Consider the following 25,526-nt stretch of genomic DNA (forward strand, 5'->3'; position numbering starts at 1 on the left):
ACTGTTGTTGTTTTAAAAAATTATGAACAGTATTATAAGCATCCTTGTACACCTATTTTCTCAGGATAAATTCCTGGTCAAAATAAGCATGTATATCTTATATTCTGACAATATTGCTAACTCCTGAAAGAATATACCAATTTATATTTACCAAACAAAACTGTATGATATTGATAATGTATGAGTAAGGAATCTATATGGCAGTGAGTAATCATGGTTGCCAAACATGCGATGTCAGAGGCTGAGCAGGGTGAGGAGGGCATCCTATAGGGGAGAAAGCCCAGGACTAGGGGTAGGAACCCAGGATATATATGCAGGACAGTGGCCCAATGTGAAGTGTCAAAGCCTGAGCGGTATGAGGAGGGCATCCATGCAGTGGCAACTGGAGAGCAGTGAGGCTGGCATCAGATGTCAGAAATTGTTTACGGTAAGGAGGACATCAATGCTGAGGGAAAAAGAGGGCTGTCACCGAATTCAAAGCCTGAAAAGGGTGCGGGTGTCCGTGTGAGAAGGATGAGGGTAGTAGCTTGTCACAGCAGCAATGAAGGCATTCAGATAGGAGAGTGACCTGGTATAAGACGCAGAATGACAAGGGCCCAAGCAGGGTAAGGAAGGTGTGAGGGTGTGGGGCAATGGCAGCAATGGGGGACTGATCAAATATATTGAAGATAATGGGAGTCAGGTTTCTCACTGTTATATAAAGAAGTTATAAACATGAAAAGGGAGAAAACTAGAATGAACCCTGTGGAATTGGATTGGAAGTAAAGATACTGATATGAATTCACAGTTTTTCAATATGTATACAGAAAAATATTTAAATGTAAGCATACGTATGTGTGTATAAACATAGGCACACATATTACCTAGCTCTCTTTTTGGGAGTAGTGACATACCAATAGCAATAAACACATCTAACACCCAGATCTTGATTTCTAAATGTCACTCTCCACTAAAAAGAACTAATCGGCAGAAGTAGCCGATTCCAGGGCTGGGGCAGGGAAAGCACAGAAGAGTCTGGAACATCTTTTTGTGCCAGAAAAATAAGGAAATGCTCAAGCATGATGGGGTCATGTTAAAGGGACACAGAAGCTAGCTTAATGGCCAAATCTGGGATATTTTGAGCAGCAAAATACAGTAATGGATTATAACTCAATGAATAAAATAGGTATCCACAAATTCATACTAATAAAAAAATGAATAAACTGCAAGTTTAATGAGGAAGCATCTTCCCACAAAACAACAGAGAAAAAGAGTAACTTTAGGGAAGTTTAGCACACACGTTCTTAATCAAGTTATCAAGGTTAACATCACCAGTAATGGGACAAATCAAACTTGTGTACAACCTGATAAAATACAAGAGAACAGAATATCACTTCTGTGATATTCCTGCCAAAGATGTATAATCTGAATCTAATTAATGAGGAAACAAACAAACCTAACTTCTACAAAATAACTGGTCCAGGATTCTTCAAAGGTAGTAATGTCACAAATGTCAAAGAAAAGACTGAACAGTTGTTTGGACTGAAGGAGACATGACAACTAACTGTAACACGTGATTCTAGACTTGATCTTAATGCTAAAAAGGACATTATTAGAACAACTGGAGAAACTTGAATGGGGTCTGAGTATTAGATGGTAGCAATATATCCATGTTATTTCCTGATTTTGATGGTTGCATTTTAGTTATGTAGATTGTTTGTAGGAAATATGTAAACACTAAAATATGGGTGGGGGAGGCATTCTGTTAGCAACTACAGTACTTTCAAATGTTGGCTGGGGGGTAGTTTTTGATACTGTCCTTGCAAATTTTCTTTAAGTTTGTTTCAAAATAAAGTGATGAGGCTGTCAACTTCCTTTGAATTTCTACCACGTTAACCTTTAAAAAATTGCTTTGCCAATCGGATAGGCCAAAAAAAAGAAAAAGGAATCCCATTTAAAAAACGTTTTCATAGCACTAATTCCCTTCTATATAACTGATTTATCATTATCTATTGTTTATCTTCTTTCTCTCTCCACTAGTAAAGGTAGTAGTGATCTCTGTTTATTCACTGACGTACCCCAAGTGCCTAGGAAGACAATAGAAATCTGATGACTAAAGGGATGAAAGGCATTATTTAGCTCTCAATAAATGACAGAGATGATCATCAATCTTATTCCCCTATGGGAATGTAAACTGCACGAGTGCAGGGGATTTTGTGCTTTTATGCACTGGGATACTTCCAGAAGCTAGAGCAATTCCTGGCATACAGAAGACTCCAATTAATATCTGTTGAACGAACATTCTTCTCGTGTGCCAGGCACAATACCTGTTTTAAACCGCCAATATCAGCCCTAAGGTATGTGGTATTGTATTATCATTTGGGAGCTCCAAACTGCCTCGGGCCGCCCATTCGGGATCCCCCGTTGCTCACCTTGGCCTCGGGCTGCTGCCTCTTCTCAAGATCCCAACGGTCTCTCATCACCTCTGACGCCCCGACCAGCTTATTCGGGACCCGCCTCCTCTTCCTGCCCTTCTTGGGGGTCCTCCCGGTCCTTTCCTTCTCTGGCTCCATGAACCTGTGGAGAAAGATCGGTTAGAGATGAGAAAACCACGACGCCCAGATGGCCCGGGCCGTCTCCTGAGTGGGGAGCACAAGGGTTTCGACAGCATACAACCCTCCTCAGATCCTCTCCTTAATTCAGTTTACGAAGCGCTCCCCGCCCCCCTCGGAAAGGGAGGGTGCCAACGGTCTTCCCCGTTAACGCGGCAAAGAAAACCACGCCGCACCAACCCAAACGGTTTTACAGTTGACGCCGGAGGCCGGATTCGATACGCTTCCCCAACCGCAAACGCGCCTCCGCCTGCTGGAAAAGAGGGAAGCGGGGGGCGCTATCTAGCTGCTTCCCTGCCAAAACCACTCCCCACGCCCCAGATTTCCCGAAGACGCCGAAGAGAAGCAGGGCGGAGAGCACCGACAACCACCGCCGCTGCCTCAGCCTCGGGCGGAGCCGACGGTGTAACGGCCTCCGCAGCGGCGCGCAGCTTTTGAATGGGCCGGAAGAGGAAGTACAGCGACTTCCGGCAGTTGGGCTGTGAAGAGAAAGGAGCGTCGGGAATGGCAACCAAGAAGCTTGCACGGTACGCTAGGGGGCTCCGGGCGGCGCGGGGGTCGGTCCTGGTCCGGCGCTGGCGTCCAAAGTGTCAGCCTCCGTTCTCTGCAGCTCGGGCGTCCCAACCTGTACTGACCAGCCCAGGCTGAAAGGTCTCTGCCTGGACCTCAGTCTCGAGCCTCAGGCAGCCCTCTGCGCAAGAGTGGAAGGACCAAGGCTCTCGACTCTGTGCCCTTGAACCACAGTCTGCCTATACCAGGCCTCGGGAAACTATTAAGAACGACCCTGGAGGGCCGTTCGGAGGTTGCAGGGAGCCCCGACCGCACTCAACAAGCCGTTCACCCCACCACTTACTCGTGATCCCTTTAATTCACAATGTGAATCATTGTGGCCTTTTTCCTAATTCTTGGACACGCTGTTCACGTTTGTGATTAATAGAAGAAGTATAATGCATTAGTGAATAGCATGGGTTTCACAGTTGGATGATCCTTGGTTCACAGACTAAATATGTGTTTTCTGGCAAATTGCTGAGTTCGTTTTCTCATCCATTAAATATAGGTAGCAAAAGTGACTACTTTGTACAGTTGTTGAGGATGAAAGGAGATCACCATCTTAGTTCAGTGCCTACTGTGTAGTGAGCAGTTAGTAGGTGTTACCCATTATTCTCAACTCCCCATCACAGGTCAAACAAAAAACTAGCACAGGAGGTGTCTACCTAGTTAAACTCTACTTAGCACAGTTTCGTCTCAGGGCACTTAGGACCTCAGTAAGCATGTAAGCTGTTAGGGTAGGGGTTCCCTGGAGAAAGAGAACCAGGCATGGCTTTCTTAACATAAGAGAAGCCATTTTTGGCCGAAGCCATTTTGTAATCTAAGCCTGGACACAATGCTTGTCCTTGAAGAGGTCTCAGTAAGTAATGATCTTAAAGGAACAAAAGAATGCAGAAACAAACGACTGTTAGGCAAGAGAAGCAACAGTGGCAAAGATAATATATTAGTTGTAAAGACCAATGGTTCTGGGAATTCCCTGGTGGTCCAGCGGTTAGGGCTTCTCGCTTCCACTGCAGCGGGCACGGGTTCGATCCCTGGTTGAGTAACTAAGATCCTGCAAGACACGTGGTGCGGCCAAAAAAAAAAAAAGACTCCTAGTTCTGTTTCAGTGGTAAAGATTAGCCTGAGGTGCTCAACCACCAGATCAGCTGGAACCCAAGGGATGATGATGTTGACCTTTTTTGACCCTCTTATATCAGCTAAAGCTTGGAATCTTTCATGAATATGCATGTACCCTTAGCTGAAAACTTCCCCAATTTTGCAGTTGGGAGAAACACTGCTTTGGAAAGGATCCCCGCTGTTCTACTTACTTGCTGCAAGTAATAAATCCTTCCCTCTCCTGCTCTTTTTTTTAATTATTTTATTTTATTTTATTATTTATTTTTGGCTGCGTTGGGTCTTCATTGCTGCACGAGGGCTTCCTCTAGTTTCAGAGAGTGATTGCTACTCTTCATTGCGGTGTGCGGGCTTCTCATTGCTGTGGCTTGCCTTAGTTGCGGAGCACAGGCTTTAGGCGTGTGGGCTTCAGTAGTTGTGGCACGCGGGCCCAGTAGTTGCGGCTCACCGGCTCTAGAGCACAGGCTCAGTAGTTGTGGCGCATGGGCTTAGTTGCTCCGCGGCATGTGGGATCTTCCCGGAGCAGGGTTCGAACCTGTGTCCCCTGTGCTGGCAGGAGGATTCTTAACCACTGAGCCACCAGGGAAGACCCCCTTCTCCCACTCTTTGCCTTGGTTGTGTCTTTTGGCTTGACAGCCACCAAGAGGGGAGCACAGTTTTCAGGTAACAAGCTCTTCCCTTTCTGTGGACTCAGCATGTTGCCCTTAAGGACCCTTTATCATATATTACCTTTCAGTAGTTTGCTATGGGTATCTAGTTTCTTTACCCAGATATTTTAAGCTCCTAGAAGACTGGACCTGCCCTGTCTCCTCTCAGCTGTGCTGTACACATAGCAAGGGCTTGAAAAATGCAAAAGAAAAAATAACTTAGCTTTTCAATGCATCTTTAAAATCACTTGAGTTCCTCAGTATTACTGTAAAATAAGGGGAGCACAAAGAATTGGTCTAAGTTTGCAAATATGCACTTTGAGGCCCATGCAGGTAGAATGACTACTAAAGTCAAAAGAGTGCAAAGAACCAGTCTAGTTCAATTTCCTCTCAATCACAATACATCAAACCATTAATAATGAGGGTTATACCATCAGTTTGTTAGCTTATATAGGCAGGAGTATGAATGAGTTTGTTGAGCATACCTGTATTATTTTACATTTTTAGGCAGCTTGGATTAATTAGAAGAAAGTCAATTGCACCGCCAAATGGAAATCTAGGAAGAAGCAAATCTAGTAAGTAGTGTGCTTCATTTCTTTACTTTCTGTAGCCTTGCATTTTTAACACTGGTAAAACATAAGGACACTCTGATCTTTTGCAGAGCAGTTGTTTGACTACTTAATTGTCATTGATTTTGAGTCGACTTGTTGGAATGATGGGAAACGCCACCATAGCCAGGAAATAAGTAAGTCTGAACTTGACTGCAAATGGCCAAAGGTAACACTAGATAAGTTACTTTAAAGTTTATAGATATAAAATAGTTAACAGTTAAAGAAAACAAAATGATCTATGAATTGGTAATTTACTATAAAATCTGACTTGACAAAAAAACCCGAAAACCTAATACCTAAATATGTCATCATATAAAATAATTGTTTTAGGATTATATACAAAATCTCAATTGCATAGAAGCTGAAAAAAACATAATGCCTTTGCAAAAAGAAGTATGTTTCAATTTTCATATGGTCTTCATATTTAATTATGGAAATATATTCAAGAGTTTTAAGTAGATATACCTGTAACTTTAATAGTTTGACTTATTCTTTGGTATAACTTTAACCATTACATTACACTGCTTTGGTCATTTTAATATGGTTTTACTAAAACAATGATTGTTTAATAATGAATGCTATATGATGGTAATATATATTTAATTTAGAGTGATTGCAGCATTAATTTAACAATTGTATATTCAAGTGTCAATTGATGATTCTTTCATGTAGTTGAATTTCCAGCTGTATTGCTAAACACATCAACTGGAGAGATTGAATCTGAGTTCCATGCTTATGTTCAGCCTCAGGAACATCCAATTCTTTCTGAATTTTGCATGGAACTAACAGGCATAAAGCAGGTATGCCCTTCTCTTTTCCTCATTTCTCTTCTCATCCTCCCACCCCAACAAAAAAAAAGCAGGCAAGATGCATATATTAAAATTCAGAAATCAGTTTCAAAAAGAAAATAAAAGCTATATGCCATTTGGAATTAGATTTATTCACTGTTAGGAGATATAATGTCCCCTCCAGAATCTTGGAATCTTTAAAAATTAGAAAGAATTGGACTTTCCCATGGTTAAGCCGCTGTACTTCGAGGGCACAGGTTCGATCCCTGGTCAGGGAACTAAGATCCCACGTGGTGTGACCCCCCCCAAAAAAAAAGAAAGAAAGAAAGAATAGTGTTATAGAGATGTATATCAGTTTCCATACTTTATGGAAATTAAGTGACATCAAATTTCTGTCGATCGAGATATATTTATTGTATTTCTTTGTGATTTAGATTGATCAACCGAATTTTTCTTACCTTGCAGAATTCTAACCATTATATTATTTCTCTCCCATGTGTTTTAACATCTTTTCACTAGATGAACTCTTTGCCAGTTAGAATTTCTTCTTCTTTGTTGTATATCCCCCACACACTGCCTACTTATGTGCTCAATAATTATGGAATTCAGTTGTTGAATTCAGATTTTATGACTCTATTCAGGTTCAAGTTGATGAAGGAGTCCCTCTGAAGATTTGCTTATCTCAGTTCTGTAAATGGATTCAGAAGATTCAGCAACAGAAGAAAATTACTTTTGCTACTAGGGTTTCAGATATTTCTACTTCTGAAGTAAAATTATGTGCATTTGTTACTTGGTCAGGTAAAAAAAAAAAGTTGTATCTATCAATCATAAATGAGTAGTGTTGCCACCGTATAATTCTTTATCTCTGGTAGGAATTATACTTGTTAGCTTCCTGGGCCACAAAAAGAAATCTAAGTGTCTAGCAGATGTTAACCAAGAAAAGTAAATTTATTCATATTTTAAATTTTTTAAATGCCTTAAAAATTTAAGCCCTAACTTTAAAGAATCTTTCTAGACTGCTCCTCTCTGTTCTCCTGAATCCAGGCAAAGACTGGTGAAAACTCTTAGCATGCTATTTTCTATAACTTTGAAAAAAAAGAGTCCTTATTCAACTCACAACCTTTGCTTTTATACTTTCACACTTCTAATGTAGACATCAAGGAAAAAATGGGCCATTTAAAGTAGACCTTTTCTATGCCCATGTTAGAGCATTCCCGTTAATAGTCATTGATAGCAGTGCTGTGCCATTGATAGCATAGCACTGATAGTCTTGGGTCTGTATGATCAGGCCACTCAGGATGGCTGTTCTCTTGTTCTCTGTACATCCCCTGATTGACCAGTCCCTGCTTAACACCCTACTCATATGACTGACCTCCCCTCTTAATACATACTTGCCCCTGGCCCCAGCTAGTGATTGTTCTAATTTTTAGATCAGAATATCTCCACCATGATAGCTTATCAAAGGGGCATAAGGGCTTGCTCCTCAGCTGGTTTCCCTGGGAACTCATGAGCCAACCTGATGGCAATTCCCCCGGTAACACTTAGCAGAAGACTGCTGCCATCTGCTTCGCATGGTGGAGTGTCGCTCCATGACCTTGCTTCAGACATGTATGATCCCCCTGTTCATTAAATCCTTGATGTCTGTGTCACCGATTCAGGCTCTTTATTCTGTCTTGAGGTTGGGCAAGTACAGGGCTTGCAGACCTCTGGGGTATAGCCCAAAAGGGTCCCTGTAAGATGTTTGGCTTCTCCATTACATTAATATTTTCTAGAATGTTGAAAGCAGATAATCTTTTCCATCTAGGCCTTGTAATGTGACACCTTACTCTTCTTCTGAAGTATCTGTGTTTTAGTGTGTTTTTAAGAAATCATTTTGAAACTTAATTACCAACCTAATTTCTTAATAGTAAGTTTTGAATAATTGTTAGATATTACCAGGGCAATTAAATCTTACTCTTCTATTATATATTATATAGTATGTTATATATACCATATGTAGTATATATTATATTTAAAATATAGTATACTATTATAATATATGCTTTCATATATTATTCTAAGTCCTGCTATTCTGTTTTATGTCATCTTTCACCATTTTATTTGTAAATGATAGCATAAGTAAAAACTGCTGACATCATTGACTTTGTTCTATTTTAATATACTTAATGCAGACTGGGACTTGGGAGTTTGCCTGGAGTATGAGTGTAAAAGAAAACAGTTGTTGAAACCTGTGTTCCTTAATTCTTGGATTGATCTCAGAGTAACTTACAAGGTAAGGGTCAAAGATGGGGGCATGTTCACTTTCTTTCTATTAAAAAATGATTAAACTTTATCCCACGCATGGGTATGAGTTTCTACAAACAAAATATTTTGTTTTGAAACATTCACATAAATACTTTTCTTAAAGTATATAGAACAACACAAAAATAAGCACATTCCAAATCTAATAGAATAAAAATTATGAGAAGTAAATGGTTAATACCTAGCCCCTAAGGGACCTCCCTGGTGGTCCAGTGGTTAAGACTCCACACTCCCAATGCAGGGGGCCCAGGTTCGATCCCTGGTCAGGGAGCTAGATCCCACATGCCACAACTAAAGATCTCATGTGCTGCAACAAAGATCCCACAGCTAAGACCCTGTGCAGCCAAATAAATAGTAAAAAAAAAAAAAACTGTTTTAAAAAAATACATAGCCTTTCAAATAGTAATCATTTTTTAAGACATATTGTCTTTTATTTGACTAGATTTTCTACAGGAGAAAACCAAAAGGACTAAGTGGTGCCCTGCAGGAAGTGGGAATAGAATTCTTGGGACGAGAACATTTCGGTTAGTATAATTTAAAATTTTATTATGTAAGTCATTCTATTTTTATACAGTCTTTCATTTGAACCTCATTTTTTGATGATATCATTAACAAGGAATATGCTTCAGCCTGAAAAAAGCCCTAATCTATACAATTCAAATTATTTCCAAGATTTTCAAATTACCACTTTCATAAAATATTGTAAGATAAAGACTGTCATGTAGTGGCTTTCTACTTGCTAAAAAGAATGAAAAGAATTAGCCAAATCAAATGGAGATTATAAACAAATGCCCAAATAATACAGTGGACTAAGGAGAAAACTGAGCAAGACTATTAGATTACTCATAAAACATGGTCCCTACAGAATGTTGGTCATATATTATTTTTTAATTTTAATTTTATTGGAATATAGTTGATTTACAATGTTGTGTTAGTTTCAGGTGTACAACAAAATATATGTATATACATATACATATATTCATTCTTTTTTAGATACTTTTCTCATATACTTTATCACAGAATATTGAGTAGAGTTCCCTGTGCTATACAGTGGGTCCTTGTTGGTTATCTATCATATATAGTAGTGTGTGTATGTTCATCCCAAGCTCCTGATGTATACCTCCCCCCAACGTTTCCCCTTTGGTAACCATAAGGTTTTTTCGATATCTGTAAGACTGTTTCTATTTTGTAAATAAGTTCATTTGTATCTTTTTTAAAAAATTAGATTCCACATATGACCAGTATCATATGATACTTTGTATTTTTCTGTCTGACATACTGCACTTAGTATGATAATCTCTAGGTCCATCCATGTTGTTTCAAATGGCATTATTTCATTCTTTTTTATGACTGAGTAATGTTCCACTGTATATATGTACCACGTCTTCTTTATGTACTCCTCTGTTCATGGACATTTAGGTTGCTTCCATGTCTTGGCTATTGTAAACAGTGCTGCACTGAACATTGGGGTGCATGTATCTTTTCAGATTATGGTTTTCTCTGGATATATGCCCAGGAGTGGGATTGCTGGATCATATGGTAGTTCTATTTTTAGTTTTTTAAGGAACCTCCATACTGTTCTCCATAGTGGTTGTACCAATTTACATTCCCACCAACAGTGTAGGAGGGTTCCCTCTTCTCCACACCTTCTCCAGCATTTATTGTTTGTAGACTGTTTGATGATGGCCATTCTTACCGGTGTGAGATGATACCTCACTGTAGTTTTGACTTGCATTTCTCTGATAATTAGTGATGTTGAACATTTTTTCATGTGCTTTTTGGCCATCTGTATGTCTTCTTTGGAGAAATGTCTATTTTGGTCTTCTGCCTATTTTTCATTTGGGTTGTTTGGGGTTTTTTTGACATAGAGCTGCTTGAGCTGTTCGTGTGTTTTAGAGATTAATCCCTTGTAGGTCGCTTTGTTTGCAAATATTTTCTCCAATTCTGTGGGTTGTCTTTTTGTTTTGTTTATAGTTTCCTTTGCTGTGCAAAAGCTTTTGAGTTTAATTAGGTCCCAATTGTTTATTTTTGTTTTTATTTTCATTACTCTAGGAGGCAGATCAAAAACAATATTGCTGCAATTTATGTCAAAGAGTGTTCTGCCTAGGTTTTCCTCTGTTTTATAGTATCCAGCCTTGCATTTAGATCTTTGATCCATTTTGAGTTTATTTTTGTATACAGTGTTAGAGAATGTCCTAATTTCATTCTTTTACATGTAGCTGTCCAGTTTTCCCAGCAGCACTTATTGAAGATACTGTCTTTTCTCCATTGTATATTCTTGCCTCCTTTGTCATAGATTAATTGACCATAGATACGTGAATTTATTTCTGGGCTTTCTATCCTGTTCCGTTGATCTATATATCTGCTTTTGTGCCAGTGTAATACTGTTTTGATTACTGTAGCTTTGTAGTATAGTCTGAAGTCAGGGAGCTTGATTCCTCCAGCTCCCTTTTTCTTTCTCAAGATTGCTTTGGCTATTCAGGGTCTTTTGTGCTTCCATACAAATTAAAATTTTTGTTCTAATTCTGTGAATAATGCCATTGATAATTTGGTAGGGATTGCATTGAAACTGTAGCTTGCTTTGGGTAATATAGTCATTTTGACAATATTGATTCTTCCAATCCAAGAACACAGTATATCTTTCCATCTGTTTGTGTCGTCTTTGATTTCCTTCATCAGTATCTTATAGTTTTCTGAGTACAGGTCTTTTGTCTCCTTGGGTAGCTTTATTCCTAGGTATTTTATTCTTTTTGATGCAATGGTAAATGGGATTGTTTCCTTAATTTCTCTTTCTGATCTTTCGTTGTTAGTGTATAGGAATGCAAGAGATTTCTGTGCATTAATTTTGTATCCTGCATCTTTACCAAATTCATCGATGAGCTCTAGTAGTTTTCTGGTAGCAACTTTAGAATTTTCTATGCATAGTATCACATCATCTGCAAACAGTGTCAGTTTTACTTCTTCTTTTCCAATTTGGATTCCTTTTATTTCTTTTTCTTCTCTGAATGCCATGGCTGGGACTTCCAAAACTGTGTTGAATAGAAGTGGCGAGAGCCTTGCCTTGTTCCTGATCTTAGAGGGAATGCTTTCAGCTTTTCACTGTTGAGAATGATGTTAGCTGTGAGTTTGTCACATATGGCCTTTATTATGTTGAGGTAAGTTCCCTCTATTCCCACTTTCTGGAGAGCTTTTATTATAAATGGGTGTTAAATTTTGTCAAAAGCTTTTTCTGCATCTATTGAGATGATCCTATAGGGTTTTTTTTTTAACTTTTTATTTTATATTGGAGTATAGTTGATTAACAATGTTGTGTTAGTTTCAGGTGTACAGCAAAGTGATTCAGTTATACATATACATGTGTCTATTCTGTTTCATATCCTTTTCCCATTTAGGTTGTTACATAATATTGAGCAGAGTTCCCTGTGCTATGCAGTAGGTCCTTGTTGGTTATCCTTTTTAAATGTAGCAGTGTGTACATGTCAATTCCAAACTCCCTTACTATCCCTCTCCCCACTCACCCCTGCCAATCATAAGTTTGTTCTCTAAGTCTGTGAGTCTGTTTCTGTTTTGTAAATAACTTCATTTGTATCATTTTTTTTTAGATTCCGCATATAAGTGATATTTGATATTCATCTTTCTCTGACTTACTTCACTCAGTATGACCATCTCTAGGTCCATCTATGTTGCTGCAAATGGCATTATTTCATTCTTTTTAATGGCAGAATAATATTCCATTGTATATATGTACCACATCTTCGTTATCCATTCTTCTGTCGATGGACATTTAGGCTGCTTCCATGTTTTGGAAACAACGCTGAACATTGGGGTGCATGTATCCTTTCAGACCATGTTTTTCTCCAGATACCTGCCAGGAGTGGGATTTCACGATCATATGGTAGCTCTATTTTTTGGTTTTTAAGGAACCTCCATACTGTTTTCCACAGTGGCTGCACCAATTTACATTCCCACCAACAGTGTAGGAGGTTTCCCTTCTCTCCACACCCTCTCCAGCATTTATTGTTTGTGGATTTTTTGATGATAGCCATTCTAACTGGTGTGAGGTGATATCTCATTGTAGTTTTTTTTTTTTTTTCGGTACGCGGGCCTCTCACTGTTGCGGCCTCTCCCATTGCGGAGCACAGGCTCTGGACGCGCAGGCCCAGTGGCCATGGCTCACGGGCCCAGCCGCTGCGTGGCATGCGGGATCTTCCCGGACCAGGGCACGAACCCTTGTCCCCCGCATCGGCAGGCAGACTCTCAACCACTGCACCACCAGGGAAGCCCTCATCATAGTTTTGACTTGCATTTCTCTAATAATTAATGATGTTGAACATCTTTTCATGTGCCTTTTAGCTATCTGTATGTTTTCTTTGGGGAAATGTCTGTTTAGGTCTTCTGCCCCTTTTTTGATTGGATTGTTTGTTTTGCTGATATTAAGCCACATGAGCTGTTTGTAAATTTTGGAGACTAATCCCTTCTCAGTCACATTGTTGGCAAATATTTTCTCCTAATCTGTGGGTTGTCTTTTCGTTTTGTTTATGGTTTCCTTTGCTGTGAAAAAGCTTTTGAGTTTAATTAGGTCCCATTTGTTTATTTTTGTTTTTATTTCCATCATTCTGGGAGACAGATCAAAAAAGATATTGCTGCGATTTATGTCAAAGAGCGTTCTGCCTATGTTTTCCTCTAACAGTTTGATAGTGTCCAGTCTCACATTTAGGTCTTTAATCTATTTTGAGTTTATTTTTGTGTATGGTGTTAAAGAATGATACTAGAGACAAATGAAAACAAAAGCACAACGATCCAAAACCTACAGGATGCAGCAAAAGCAGTTCTAAGAGGGAAGTTTATAGCAATACAATCTTACCTCAGGAACCTAAAGCAACTAGAGAAAGAAGAACAAACAAAACTTAAACTTAGTAGAAGGAAAGAAATCGTAAAGATCAGAGCAGAAATAAGTGAAATAGAGACGAAGAAAACCATAGCAAAGATCAGTGAAACTAAAAGCTAATTCTCTGAGAAGATAAACAAAATTGATAAACGTTTAGCCAGATTCATCAAGAAAAGAAGGGAGAGGACTCAAATCAATAAAATTAGAAATGAAAAAGGAGAACTTAACAACTGACACCACAGAAATACAAAGGATCATAAGAGACTAGCAACTGTATGCTGATAAAACGGACAACCTGTAAGAAATGGCCAAATTCTTAGGAAGGTACAACTTCCCAAGACTGAACCAGGAAGAAATAGAAGATATGAACAGACCAATCACAAGTAATGAAATTGAAACGGTGATTAAAAAACTCCCAACAAACAAAAGTCCAGGACTAGATGGCTTCACAGGTAAATTCTATCAAACATTTAGAGAAGGGCTTCCCTGGTGGCGCAGTGGTTGAGAGTCCGCCTGCCGATGCAGGGGACATGGGTTTGTGCCCCGGTCCGGGAGGATCCCACCTGCCGCGGAGCGGCTGGGTCCGTGAGCCATGGTCGCTGAGCCTGCGCGTCCGGAGCCTGTGCTCTGCAACAGGAGAGGCCACAGCAGTGAGGGGCCCACGTACCGCAAAAAAAAAAAAAAAAAAAAAAAAAACCATTTAGAGAAGAGCTAACACCTATCCTTCTGAAACTGTTCCAAAAAATTGCAGAGGAAGGAAAACTCCCAAACTCATTCTATGAGGCCACCATCACCCTGATACCAAAACCAGACAAAGATACCACAAAAAAAGAAAATTACAGGCCAGTACCAGTGGTGAATACCTGCTCGTGGGTCTCCTATGGGTGACTGCTCTTCACACACTCCCGAGACAGTGGGGGCAGGGCTTGGTGCCTGCTCTCGGATCTTGTATGGGCAGGTGGTCTCCACGCATTCCCAGGACAGCAGGGGCAGGTTTGGTGGGTTCTTGTGGATTTCCTAGGGGTGAGGGCTATCCGCGCGCTCCTGGGACAAAAGGGGCCGGGCCTGGCATCTGCTTGTAGGTCTCCTATGGGCAACCGCTGTCCGTGCACTCCCAGGACAGCGTGTGCAGGACTCGGTCATATATTTTCGAACTGTCTAACAAAATTTCACCTCCTCTGTAAATGTGGGAAATCTTTCATTGGTAAGGCTACCAGTAGCCTTACCAATGAAATTAGTAGATGATCAGAAAACCAACAGTATGTTCCAATTTCTGCTTAAGTGCTGGTATTTTTTGCTATATTTCTTTACACTGGTACCACTAAATTCAGTGTTTGATATCTCTTTCCTCAGGGTTGGATGATTCTAGGAATACTGCCCTTCTTGCTTGGAAAATGATCAGGGATGGTTGCTTAATGAAAATTACAAGGTCCTTGAACAAGGTTAGTAGTGTCTTACCTCTTTATTCTGTTATTTCAAACTCCAGAAGTAATCATGGGCAAGTTGAAATGTAGATGTCATGTATGCTATCATTTATAAATCAATCAATGATGACATTTTTCTTTTTTGTCATACAATGTGTACTAAAGAAATTATGAATGCAGAATGTCTAAAGCTGTTGGATTTGTCTGTGAAATCATAGGTTCCCACTAAGAGGAATCCTAACATTTTCACCAGAAATTTGAATATGGATCAAGTTGAAGAAATATCAGCCTGCAACAGTAGCATTCATGATCCCAGCATATATGGTAGGGAACCTAAAAATACAATAAAATCCTGCGAGAAAGTGCAAATGAAATCAGTTGATGTGAATTTCCCTATAAAGGTACAGCAAGATCATTTACAACTAAAGGGCAATGTAAAAGCAGGCTGTCAGAATGTCAAAAGCTGTTTATCTCTTTTTAATACTAAGTCCTGGACCTCTCTGGGGCAGTTACAGTCTTCCAGTTTGAATACACCTATGCAGAAGCAAATAAACCAACATCTTACATTTAATACCAATTCTGAGTCTTCAACAGTTGGTTCAGAATTGATACTTGTTTCAACTACCATTTCATCTGTTAATAATGTTTCTGATACGGAAATGAGTTCTGCTCTTGACAGTTTACCTATGTTGGCTGATTGGGAGGATGTAGCTTTACTGCCATCATCTCAACCTGAGCAGAATATATATTGTATGCCTCCTGTTAGTGACTCAAACTTAGACACTTCATTTAATTCTGGAGAAAGATTAATGGTTTTAGAAAAATCTGAAATGTTAAGTCAAGAAAACTTTGGAGGCACAGAAGAAACTCCTCAAAAATCTGATACCTCTAAGTCTATTGTATATAAGAGTCCACATACTACTATTTATAATATAAAAGAAACCAAAGATCCAGGTTCAGATGCTTTTGACTTTAAGTTACCTGAATGTAAATCAAGTAGCTTCAACAGTGTTAATGCCAATATGTCTCATCCTTTAGTTTTGGGGAAACTTCCTCTTCATTTAGGTGGTGCTAAGAGGAATCCATCCAGTCCCCTACCTTTTCCACCAGCAAAAAAACAGACCTTCACTATTCATGAAGAAAAGCCTACATCATCTAATGGCTCCCCAGGGGGAAGTTCTTCCAGGAAGGTTCTCCCTTCTATCTTAACTTCTACAGTTAATGTACAAGATCCTTGGAAGGGTGGGAAAATAACACCTCCTTTATGCAAATGTGGCCGAAGATCTAAGAGACTTGTTGCTTCTAATAATGGACCGAACCATGGAAAAGTCTTCTATTGTTGTCCTATTGGGAAGTACCAAGAAAAGAGAAAATGTTGTGGTTATTTCAAATGGGAACAAACACTTCAAAAGGAGACAGCCAACAGCATAGTTCTGTCTCATTCCCCAGGGGGACACACTTTTAACTCTCCAGAAACAAGCCATATTTGTGACAGAAATGTAGATTTTTCTACTAAAAATTCATTGAGACTCAGACCTTCAATGAGGAATTGACTTCTTTTACATGTAAACTATGTTTTTACCTCAATGTGACTTTTACTACAGTAAAGAGAAAAAAATTTGTATAGGGCTACAAGTTGTGAGGACATAGTGTATCTGAGCTCCGTAAGCTACACTGGGGCTATTCAACACATTCTCACACATACACACACTGAAAATAGAAAAAAGAATTTCACAGGCTTCTAATTTCATTCACCATTTATCTAATCTGTCTTCTGTTCATGTATGAATCCTGATTGCCCCTTGAATTCCCACACATTATGAGTATTCTGATCGTGTCTTATACTATTTTATTTATATTTCACACATTAACCCATGCCAAATTTATCGTACTTTTTTGAAGAGCCACAAATGAAATACTTGGTAAACTGTATTTATTAGATTAAATGTAATAAGCAGCAATACTAGTATATGATATCCTTGTTTCTTTTTATTGAATTATAATTGCCATGCAATATTATATTGGTTTCAGGTGTACAACATATGATACCCTTCTTTTGCAGTTAGACCTTGAAACAAATTTTAAACTATTTTTAATTGTTTGAATAAAAATGTGACCAATAAAAATCACTAGACTGTTTTCAGGTAGATGCTTTTGTACTTTGAGAATTATGATAATCTAATATTTTAAGTTTTTCTAAAAACTTTTATAACTTATTTAGTTTTATTTCAACCCTTGAAAATTGGTTCTGATTTGTATGTCAACATATCAGAAGAATTATTCAACTAAGATTTGAAATCCAACAGGTCAGAGATTTGGTTCAGAAACGCTTCTATACTATATGTTTAAAAATTCCTTGGCAGCTGATGGTATTCTATTTATATTACCAAATTATAAGAACATTGACACTAATGCAGAGGAATTTACTGAATATTTTATTTCAGAATTCAGCCTATGATGTTATAACCACAAGATATTTTAAATCAATTAGTTTATAAGCATACTGTCACATTTTAAAATCACCTTTTCATAATCTTGTGGTTTTACAGAGCCTTATTTTGTAGATACCATGATAAGTAATGAATTTAAATTGTTTCCCATTCTTTCTTCCTCAGTTCATTTCTTATCTTCCCACTAATAGTCTTTGGCAGCTCTTGAATAAATTCTACCTGTGGATATCAAGGGAAGAAAATTAGCCCAGAAGTTTTCATCTTTAGACAAAGTCAATTATATAAAAGTTCTATTATGAACTCTAGGTGAAAGAATCAGGACACCCATTGGGGTGGGTTTTTGGTAACAACCAAAAAAGGGAGAGGGGTATTGTTGATATTTTTCTTGATATCTAGTACAGTAAGTCCCCTACACACGAACCTTCAATTTGTGAACTTTCAAAGATGCGGACATGCATCTGGTTCCAGCAAGGAACCCGAACCTGTGCCATCAGCATCAGGCGTGAGTGAAATTGCAGCTTGCCCTCTGCCTCCTATTGCTGACAATCCTTCAACTCTACCATCTCCCACCTCTTCTCCCTCCTCCAGTCAGTAACTCTTTTTGCCTGTTCACTCGATGCCAGCCCCTGTATGCCAGCTGTTGTACTGCACTGCTGTACTTTTCAAGGTACTGTGCTGTAAGATTAAAAATGTTTTCTTTATTTTTTGTTTGTTTTTAATGTATTATTTGTGTGACAAGTATTATAAACCTATTACAGTACAGTACTATATAGCCGATTGTGTTAGTTGGGTACCTAGGCTAACTTTGTTAGACTTAACGAAAAAACTAGACTTAATGAACATGCTCTCCAAACAGAAGTTGTTCGAATATAGGGGACTTACTGTATTTACTATAAGTCAGGTAAGCCAAATGACCCAACAAATTAGTTTAAGGGTTTCATTTTAATCTCAAAGATTCTGATTCTTATCCGTGTCATTAGTTTAGTTTGGAATATTTGGTATAGCATGTTTGAGGAGAATGTTCATTAAAATGGAAAAAATAAACAGCTGAAAATTTCCAGAATACTAAGCAAATATTGTTCATAATCAGAATACCTACCTTCCTGGGATATTTGTAAGGTGCTGTAGCTCTTTTTACATGCTCCTGAATCTCCTTCTTCAGTTGTTCTTGATCGTTTGACTTCTAATCAGGGTTTAGAACAATAAAAGCCTTTACTACCTAAAATAAATATTTGAACACCAGGAAGATGAGTTGTATATTCTTATGTTTTAGTGTGTCTTTTCTTTCTCTTAACTTGGGAATCTAATCTAAATACCTGATGCAGTGGGCCAAAAGGTTTATTAGGGTCTGATCCCAGCTCTATGCTCTTAAGCCAGCCAGTTGACTCCCACACCTAGATTTTGTATCTAATACGAGAGCTTCTGGAACCCCTGCTTTGATTATGATCTATATGTGAACCTTCTCATCTAACTACATCTTAAACTCTACTTTCTGACCTGTTTCTGATCATCTCTGCTCTTGACTTCTTGCCTCATCTTTTATCTCCTTCAAAAAAGTTTTCTTTTGGAAACTTGGTAATGCACTAAGCACAGTCTTTTGTAGAACAACCCAGCCTGATATAGTCTAGCTCATAGGTCAGCACCCTCAGTGTGGCCCTAATAAACAGTATTCTCATGGGTTTGCCATATCCTTATTGAAGGGAATAGTTCACTGAGTGAGACCGTCCACTCTTTATTCCATAGACATTTCTGTTGATGAAAGGCTATGAAGATTCCAGCAGTCACTTTGCTATTGCTCTGACCCATTTACCTGGCCTTCAGTAATAAGGGTAAAAGTGGTGATGGTCCTTGCTCTATAATTGGCAGAAGACAGGGAAGAATTCATCACTTCATGCTCACAAATCCTGTTCCCCAAAGTTCACCCTTCCTTGAAATGTTTTAGAAAATCCTGCCCAGAAATTTTGGACCTTTACTGGAGAAGACAGAGGCCGTTCCTCATGTGTAGTCCCCTTCAAGAGTGTATTGGAATTCTAAATGTTCTCTCCTGGGGCACTGCCAGCACTGCGATTTACTGCCTTCCCTAGAGGCAGAGCTCTAGGTGAGTCAATTAGTATGCACCACCAAATCCAGAATATCAGCCTAGGGTTTGCCATGGAATGGTGCTGCTTTGTGGGCATAGTTCAGGAGAGTCACCTGTAAATCTTATGATTAAATATTCAGCACTTAAGAGGCTTAAATCTTTTTGAATTCACAGATTCATGTATATAGCTTGAAGATAAGTTGGCAACATTACCTATCTACCTTGGTCTGGAAGTAAATAGTTGATCAAAAATGGATTATTTGAAAGACTAAGTCACTCAGGACAACTAGTTAGTGAGAAGTGAAGACTTGCAGTTATAAAATTTTCACATTTTGGCCATTGCTTACCAGTGTGCAGTTTTACAACATTTTATGAGCAATTATTTATATCTGTCTTTACCAAAACACCTTGAAAATTTCTAAATTACATGTGCCATGGAGCAGTTGTGTGTGTATGCATGTATATAATTTTATCCTATCCATTTTTTGACATTTCATAGAATTTATTTGTATTTATGCCTGCTCTATTTCTTATCAACATTTTTATGAATAAAAAAAATTATCCTTGCTATAAGTGAATTGTTCAAAGGCAAATTATTTTAAGAACTAGTGTCTAAATACTGGTTTGCATATTGATGACTTGTACACCTTGGGTAAAGTCTAATTTATCTTTATAAAAGTCTCTATAAACCATTACAGAAAATGATAAATTATTAAGGAACAATCTAACATGGTTAAGAGCATGAACTCTGAAGTCAGACAACCTGGGTTCAAGTCACACTTTGTGTGTAGTCTCAGGCAAGTTAGGACACCTCTCTCTGCCTCAGTTTCCTTCTCTGTAAAAGGAATTTGTGAGGATTAAATAAGTTAACATATGTATAGGGCTTATAACAATACCTGGAACACACTAAGTCATTAAAAATATTAGGTATTAGTTGTAGTAATTTCTTTTGCACAGAATTTCAGAAAAACTTTGAAGCCCACTTATGGATTTTGGTTAAAAAAATCTTGTACTTCTACTACTGAAACTAATATTAATATTTTAAATGACTTAATATGTTCCAGATGTTGTTATAAGGCCTATACCTATGTTAACTTATTTAATCCTCACAAGCTTTCATTTTAAGAAATTAAAAATCATTTTTAATTCTATTCTCCAGAGAAAACCAGCAAAGTGGTATAAATTATTCCTGTTTTTTCCCAATACATTTATACTTAAAAATGGAGCCATGCTATACATTACAGCCTTGAATCCTTCTCTCTTTCTTTTTTAAAATTTTTTTATTGAAGTGTAGTTGATTTACAATGTTGTGTTAGTTTCAGGTGTACAGCAAAGTGATTCATATATATATATATATAGATAGATTCATGAAACCCTACTGGTGGAGTTCAGAGAAAAGGGACAAACTTCAGTAATCATTGAATCTGTTCCCTACTCTCATTACCTGGAATATTGGAGGCCCTGCCTGGCAAAGGGGGCCTGAAGAGTGGCATGGAACCTTTAAACCCAAACTACCACGTGATCAGCCCCAACAGAAGTGAGCTTTGAGGACTCCGTCTTATTCATAGTTTATTTCCTGAACCCTCTACTTACTGACCGAGCCAGACTACTTCTGGTTACTTAGTTCCTGTCTCAGACCTTGTTCCCACTCCTGATATCTGATGCCAGCCTATCCTCCTCAGCTACACTAAAGTCCATGTTGGTTTCCAGACCTTCTGGGTAAAAACTTGAGCCTTCTAGCTGACTTCTGGCACCCTATCCTGGTATGAGCCTGGGTTGCTGGCATTCACACCGTCTTTGCCCCAGCACTCCATGGAAAGGATTCAAATTCTTTATAGTATATATTTTCCATCTCATTCTGTAGCAGTTCTCTCTGATTAGCATATTTCTATCTGACTTGCATATTTAGTAACATAGTGAATGAATCATTTGGATAATTCTGTTTCAATGAACTACTGTTTAGAAGTATGTTAGACTGCCAACAAACTATAAGATAGAGACAAATCAGTTCTCTTACCTCTCCTCTGATGGGGTCTGGGCTGCTGACGACAGCTAACTCTGCAAGTGTAGAATGCTCAGTCAGGGCACTTTCTGTCTCAAACGGTCCAATTCAGTAACTGGGAAACAAAACATATGGCAGGAATTTGTAAAGGTGAGCAAAAGGTTAACTCCAGAATACCTACAGTCTGTTAACACAAACATATCCACAGATGAAAATTACCCAGAGGATAATATGATATCATCCACTCTTGCAACAAACCAGAAATGTCCATCCTCATCCATATAGCCCCGTCCCCAGTGATATAGAAATTGCCTCATAGAGTTGAAGCTGTTTCTGTAGGATTATCCTATAAAACTAATAATTAATATTATTTTGAATGTGACTCTTCTGTTCAGTTGGATTTTTAAATATTTAAGGAGAAAGAAAACTTTGGTGTTTTTGAGAATCCTTAGAATGAAGAGGAGCAAGCATGGGAAATAGGGATGAAAGTCTAGCATTGAGCCAGCCCAATAATCAGAGAGGTAAACTGTAATTACAGAGACTAGGCATGCTGCCATCCTGAGAATTTTCTTAGATTGGTCACAAAATAAATATTGCAGGTGCTCAGAGGAGAAGGCTAAATAAGTCTTTTGCTAATTGGTTAATATCTAAACACTTGTAGGAAAAAAGAGAAGTCAATACTCAGAGTTAAAGTACCAAATGAGTCAACAGAGAGAGTTTTTTTGTGTGTGTGTTTTGTATTTGGTTTCGTTTTACACAAAAGTAGAGAATTGATTCTGTAAGTTTAGCAGGAAGAAAAAGGAAGTATTTTTACATTATGTAAAATCCACTGACAATTAGAACCTGGGCCTTTGATTATACTGATGTAAACTTTTCTCTAATTTGTATACTGTAATTAGAGATGAAAGTATGTTTGCAAACAGTAAGGAGCTTGGGAGAAAGAAAATTACTTAAGCTCACTGCACCATTCTGTCTCACTCCTTACATGAAGGGAAACCACTAATCAGATTTCAGGAAAATTATTGGGTGCTGATTTACAGCAGAGAGGATTAATGATATTAAGAGGGCTATCTTATTTCTAGGGCCCCATTCCTCTTACCTTCACGGGCTTGGAGCAGTGATCTAGCCTGGGGGGACCAGCGTGCCCTTCTCAAGCATTTGAGTATTTCTTCAGTTCCCTGTCTGAGGGATTACTGTTCAGGACAACGAATCTCTCAAGAAAAGGCCGAATACCTATCCTAGGTGTATTTTGTGGCAAATAGAGATCGTTACCAAGCACTTTTGAGAAATAAATAGAAAATGAGATGTTATTTAATAAGTCTCTTACCACATAATGTGTAAAAAGGGGAAATGGTCGGTTAGGTAGAACTCAAATGCCAATATCTCCTTGTCTAGGTGGGCCATTTACATCTAAAATCTAGAATGAAACAGAATAATTTATTTAAGGGAATTTTTATTTAATGCCACATCTGAAATCTTTGCTTTGCACGTTTTGTTTTGTTTTGGTTTTTGCCATTTAAGAATGCAGACTTCAGAAAATTTTTAAGTATACTTTAAATTCCTAAGAGAAATGTATTTATTTAAATTCTTACTGCAAAATATATTGTAAAATGCAGGTTAGCAAAATGTGAAAGAAAAATAAAAATTTTCTTTAATTCTGTCATCCAGCAATAATCACATTTTGGTAATATCCTTTGAGATGATATAGACATAGAAAAAAATAGGATCACTTTATAATATTAGTGTTTTGCAACCTGCTTTTATCATTTAGCAATATATCTTAATTGTCTTTTCCTTTCAAATAAATATTTCATTACTGGTTTTCAGACTTTGTGAAACAAACAAAATCTTACTTCAGAAGCCCAATATGAGTAAGTAGGAAAAGGGGAATGTTCTTTGGCTGAGACAGTGGTGGGTAATCCGAAGCCTTGCTCTCTTATCCTCTCGTGTTCTCTGGTACCTAATAGTAGCTAGCATCCTAAATAATAAATGCTAATGCTCTAACTACTTTATATGTACTATCTTCTTTTGTCCTTACAACAGCCATATCTGGTTAGGAGTATTATTATGCTCATTTTGTATATGAGGAAACTGCGGTGCAGAGAGTTTACGTAGCGCCACAGTGCATGATTGAGCTGGAATTCAAATCTCAGCAATCACACTCTAGATCCTATACTTTTCATCATTATACTTCTCTGTGGAATCTCTCCAGGGAGTTCAATCCATTTTCTAAAAATCCAAATAAGCATTTCTCAGATTGATTGCTCATCTCATATACCAGATTTTGCTCTTACTTTTAGCTGTTTCTAAATATGAAAACTCTACTCTGCTTTTATACACACCCTTCAAACCTGAGATGTAGCTTGTTGGAAAATAAGGGTATGATATTTATCTGGCCCTTTCCAGAAGGAAAAGCGCTTATGTCCCTAACGAGAAACTTGAAAGGCATTCTAAATGTTAAGAACTTATTTTTAAATTCTTGCAAATAAAAAGTATAAATTCCCACCCAGTCATTAAAGAATTATTTGGTTTCAGGTATCAAGAAGAGATATGTTAAGAGTTCCAATTACTTAACACAGACTACTATTTAATAGATGGGAAAATAGATAAAATATTCTATCTCTGGGGCGAATCTAATTCCTCATTGTTCAAGGGGGTCCTAGAATGTTTAAACATTAAAATTATGAGCTTTGATCTTTGAAGTTGCAAAAATCTGATATCCAGCTGGTTAGGGTACATCCCTGAATGTCAGAATGTCACTAAAGATGCTCTTAGCTAGGTAGGGAGGAGCCCAATAATAAAAGCCCATGGGAAAGAGTTAAAAATGAAGGTGGCTGCATGAGGGAAATGCAAAGCAAAACTACAATGAGATGCCATCTCACACCTATTAGTATGGCTACTATCAAAAAACCAAAATAACAAGTGTTGGCAAAGATGTGGAGGAATTAGAACCCTTGTGCACTATTGGTGGGAATGTAAAATGTGGAAAACAGTATGGCAGTTTCTCAGAAACTTAAAATTACTATATGTATAAGTGATTCACTTTGCTGTACACCTGAAACTAACACAACATCGTAAATCAACTGTACTCCAATAAAAATTAAAAATAAAATAAAATTACCATATAATCCAGCAACTCTACTTCTGGGTATATACTCAAAAGAATCAAAAGCAGGGTCTCAAAGAGATATTTGTATACCCATGTTCATCACAGCATTATTCACAATAGCTAAAATATGGAAGCAACCCAAGCACTCATCAACAGATGAACGAACAAGCAAAATGTGGTATATATATATATATATATACACACACACACACAATGGAATATTCAGCCTTAAAAGAAAGGAAATTCTGACACATGCTACAACATTGATGAACTTTGTGGACATTATGCTAAATGTAATAAGCCAGTTACAAAAAGACAAATACTGTATGATTCCACTTATACATAGTACTTAAAGAGTAGTCAGAATCATAGAGGCAGAAGGTAGAATGGTGATTGTGAGGGACAGGTGGGAAGAGGAATTAAGGAGTCATTGTTCAATGGATATAGAGTTTCCGTTTTACAATATGAAAAGAATTATGGAGATGGATAGTGGTGACACCTGCACAACATTATTTAATGTGGTATTATTTAATACCACTGAATTGTGTACTTATAAATGGTAAAAATGGTAAACTTTAAGTTATCTGTCTTTTACCACAATAAAAAGAAATTTGGATAAATAAGTGAAAGTGGAGATGCTCATGGGGGATGCATGGGGCCATGCATGGCTCATGGGGCCAATCCTCTTGGCCACACGATTTTTGCATTCAAAGATAGTTACTCCAATGAATCACTGGGCTTAAATGAGTGGGGAACTGGTGGTACACTGCAGTTGGGATGGCTGTGCGTATAGCTATGCCTGTGAGACTGATAGCCATGCATGTTGGGAATTGTCATCAAGAGAAAACATCTATGTGAAATGCCAATTTTTGATTACTTGTAATGCATATATGATAATGCTTAATTATCAGTATTTCTTTCTCTGACCTACGGCAGCCTATTAACCAACGAACTATTGTTACGTCTTTTT

The 25,526-nt window shown here is 38.0% G+C and overlaps 3 protein-coding genes across 12 annotated transcripts in view; 1 reads left to right on the top strand and 2 right to left on the bottom strand.

Annotated features, from left to right (window-relative positions):
- The window catches only part of REXO5 (RNA exonuclease 5), a 64,703-nt gene extending 61,684 nt beyond the window's left edge, over window positions 1-3,019 (bottom strand). For all 3 annotated transcript variants that reach the window (XM_089896044.1, XM_089896045.1, XM_089896043.1), the window contains exon 1: window positions 2,412-3,019. In XM_089896044.1, coding sequence (XP_089752170.1) covers window positions 2,412-2,552 — 141 coding nt within the window. In that variant the 5' untranslated portion in view covers window positions 2,553-3,019. The remainder of the gene's footprint in view (window positions 1-2,411) is intronic.
- A 12-nt stretch (window positions 3,020-3,031) lies between these two features.
- ERI2 (ERI1 exoribonuclease family member 2) overlaps window positions 3,032-25,526 on the top strand; it is a 53,191-nt gene continuing 30,696 nt past the window's right edge. For 3 of the 8 annotated variants that reach the window (XR_016387797.1, XM_089896049.1, XM_089896048.1), the window contains exons 1-9: window positions 3,033-3,118; window positions 5,411-5,478; window positions 5,565-5,648; window positions 6,187-6,314; window positions 6,944-7,100; window positions 8,474-8,574; window positions 9,046-9,127; window positions 14,845-14,933; window positions 15,134-15,239. Coding sequence is in view for 7 of the 8 variants with exons in the window: in XM_089896049.1 (XP_089752175.1) it covers window positions 3,096-3,118; window positions 5,411-5,478; window positions 5,565-5,648; window positions 6,187-6,314; window positions 6,944-7,100; window positions 8,474-8,574; window positions 9,046-9,127; window positions 14,845-14,933; window positions 15,134-15,239 (838 nt within the window). In the remaining variant the exon portion in view is untranslated. Of the gene's footprint in view, window positions 3,119-5,410; window positions 5,479-5,564; window positions 5,681-6,186; window positions 6,315-6,943; window positions 7,101-8,473; window positions 8,575-9,045; window positions 9,128-14,844; window positions 14,934-15,133; window positions 25,524-25,526 lie in introns of those variants that run through there. The other 5 variants (XM_089896050.1, XM_022588607.3, XM_089896051.1 and 2 more) reach the window with 5 other exon arrangements.
- The window catches only part of ACSM3 (acyl-CoA synthetase medium chain family member 3), a 28,681-nt gene continuing 20,077 nt past the window's right edge, over window positions 16,923-25,526 (bottom strand). Inside the window, 6 exon segments of the mRNA XM_022588617.3 lie at window positions 16,923-17,584; window positions 18,465-18,584; window positions 21,463-21,562; window positions 21,667-21,736; window positions 21,739-21,793; window positions 22,775-22,864. Of these exon segments, the coding sequence (XP_022444325.2) occupies window positions 17,501-17,584; window positions 18,465-18,584; window positions 21,463-21,562; window positions 21,667-21,736; window positions 21,739-21,793; window positions 22,775-22,864 (519 nt within the window). The 3' untranslated portion in view covers window positions 16,923-17,500.

This window comes from Delphinapterus leucas, chromosome 15 (assembly GCF_059928025.1).
Source record: "Delphinapterus leucas isolate spDelLeu-1000000601 "Yukka" chromosome 15, BTC_Dleu_Yukka2, whole genome shotgun sequence".
Classification (NCBI taxonomy): Eukaryota; Metazoa; Chordata; class Mammalia; order Artiodactyla; family Monodontidae; genus Delphinapterus; species Delphinapterus leucas.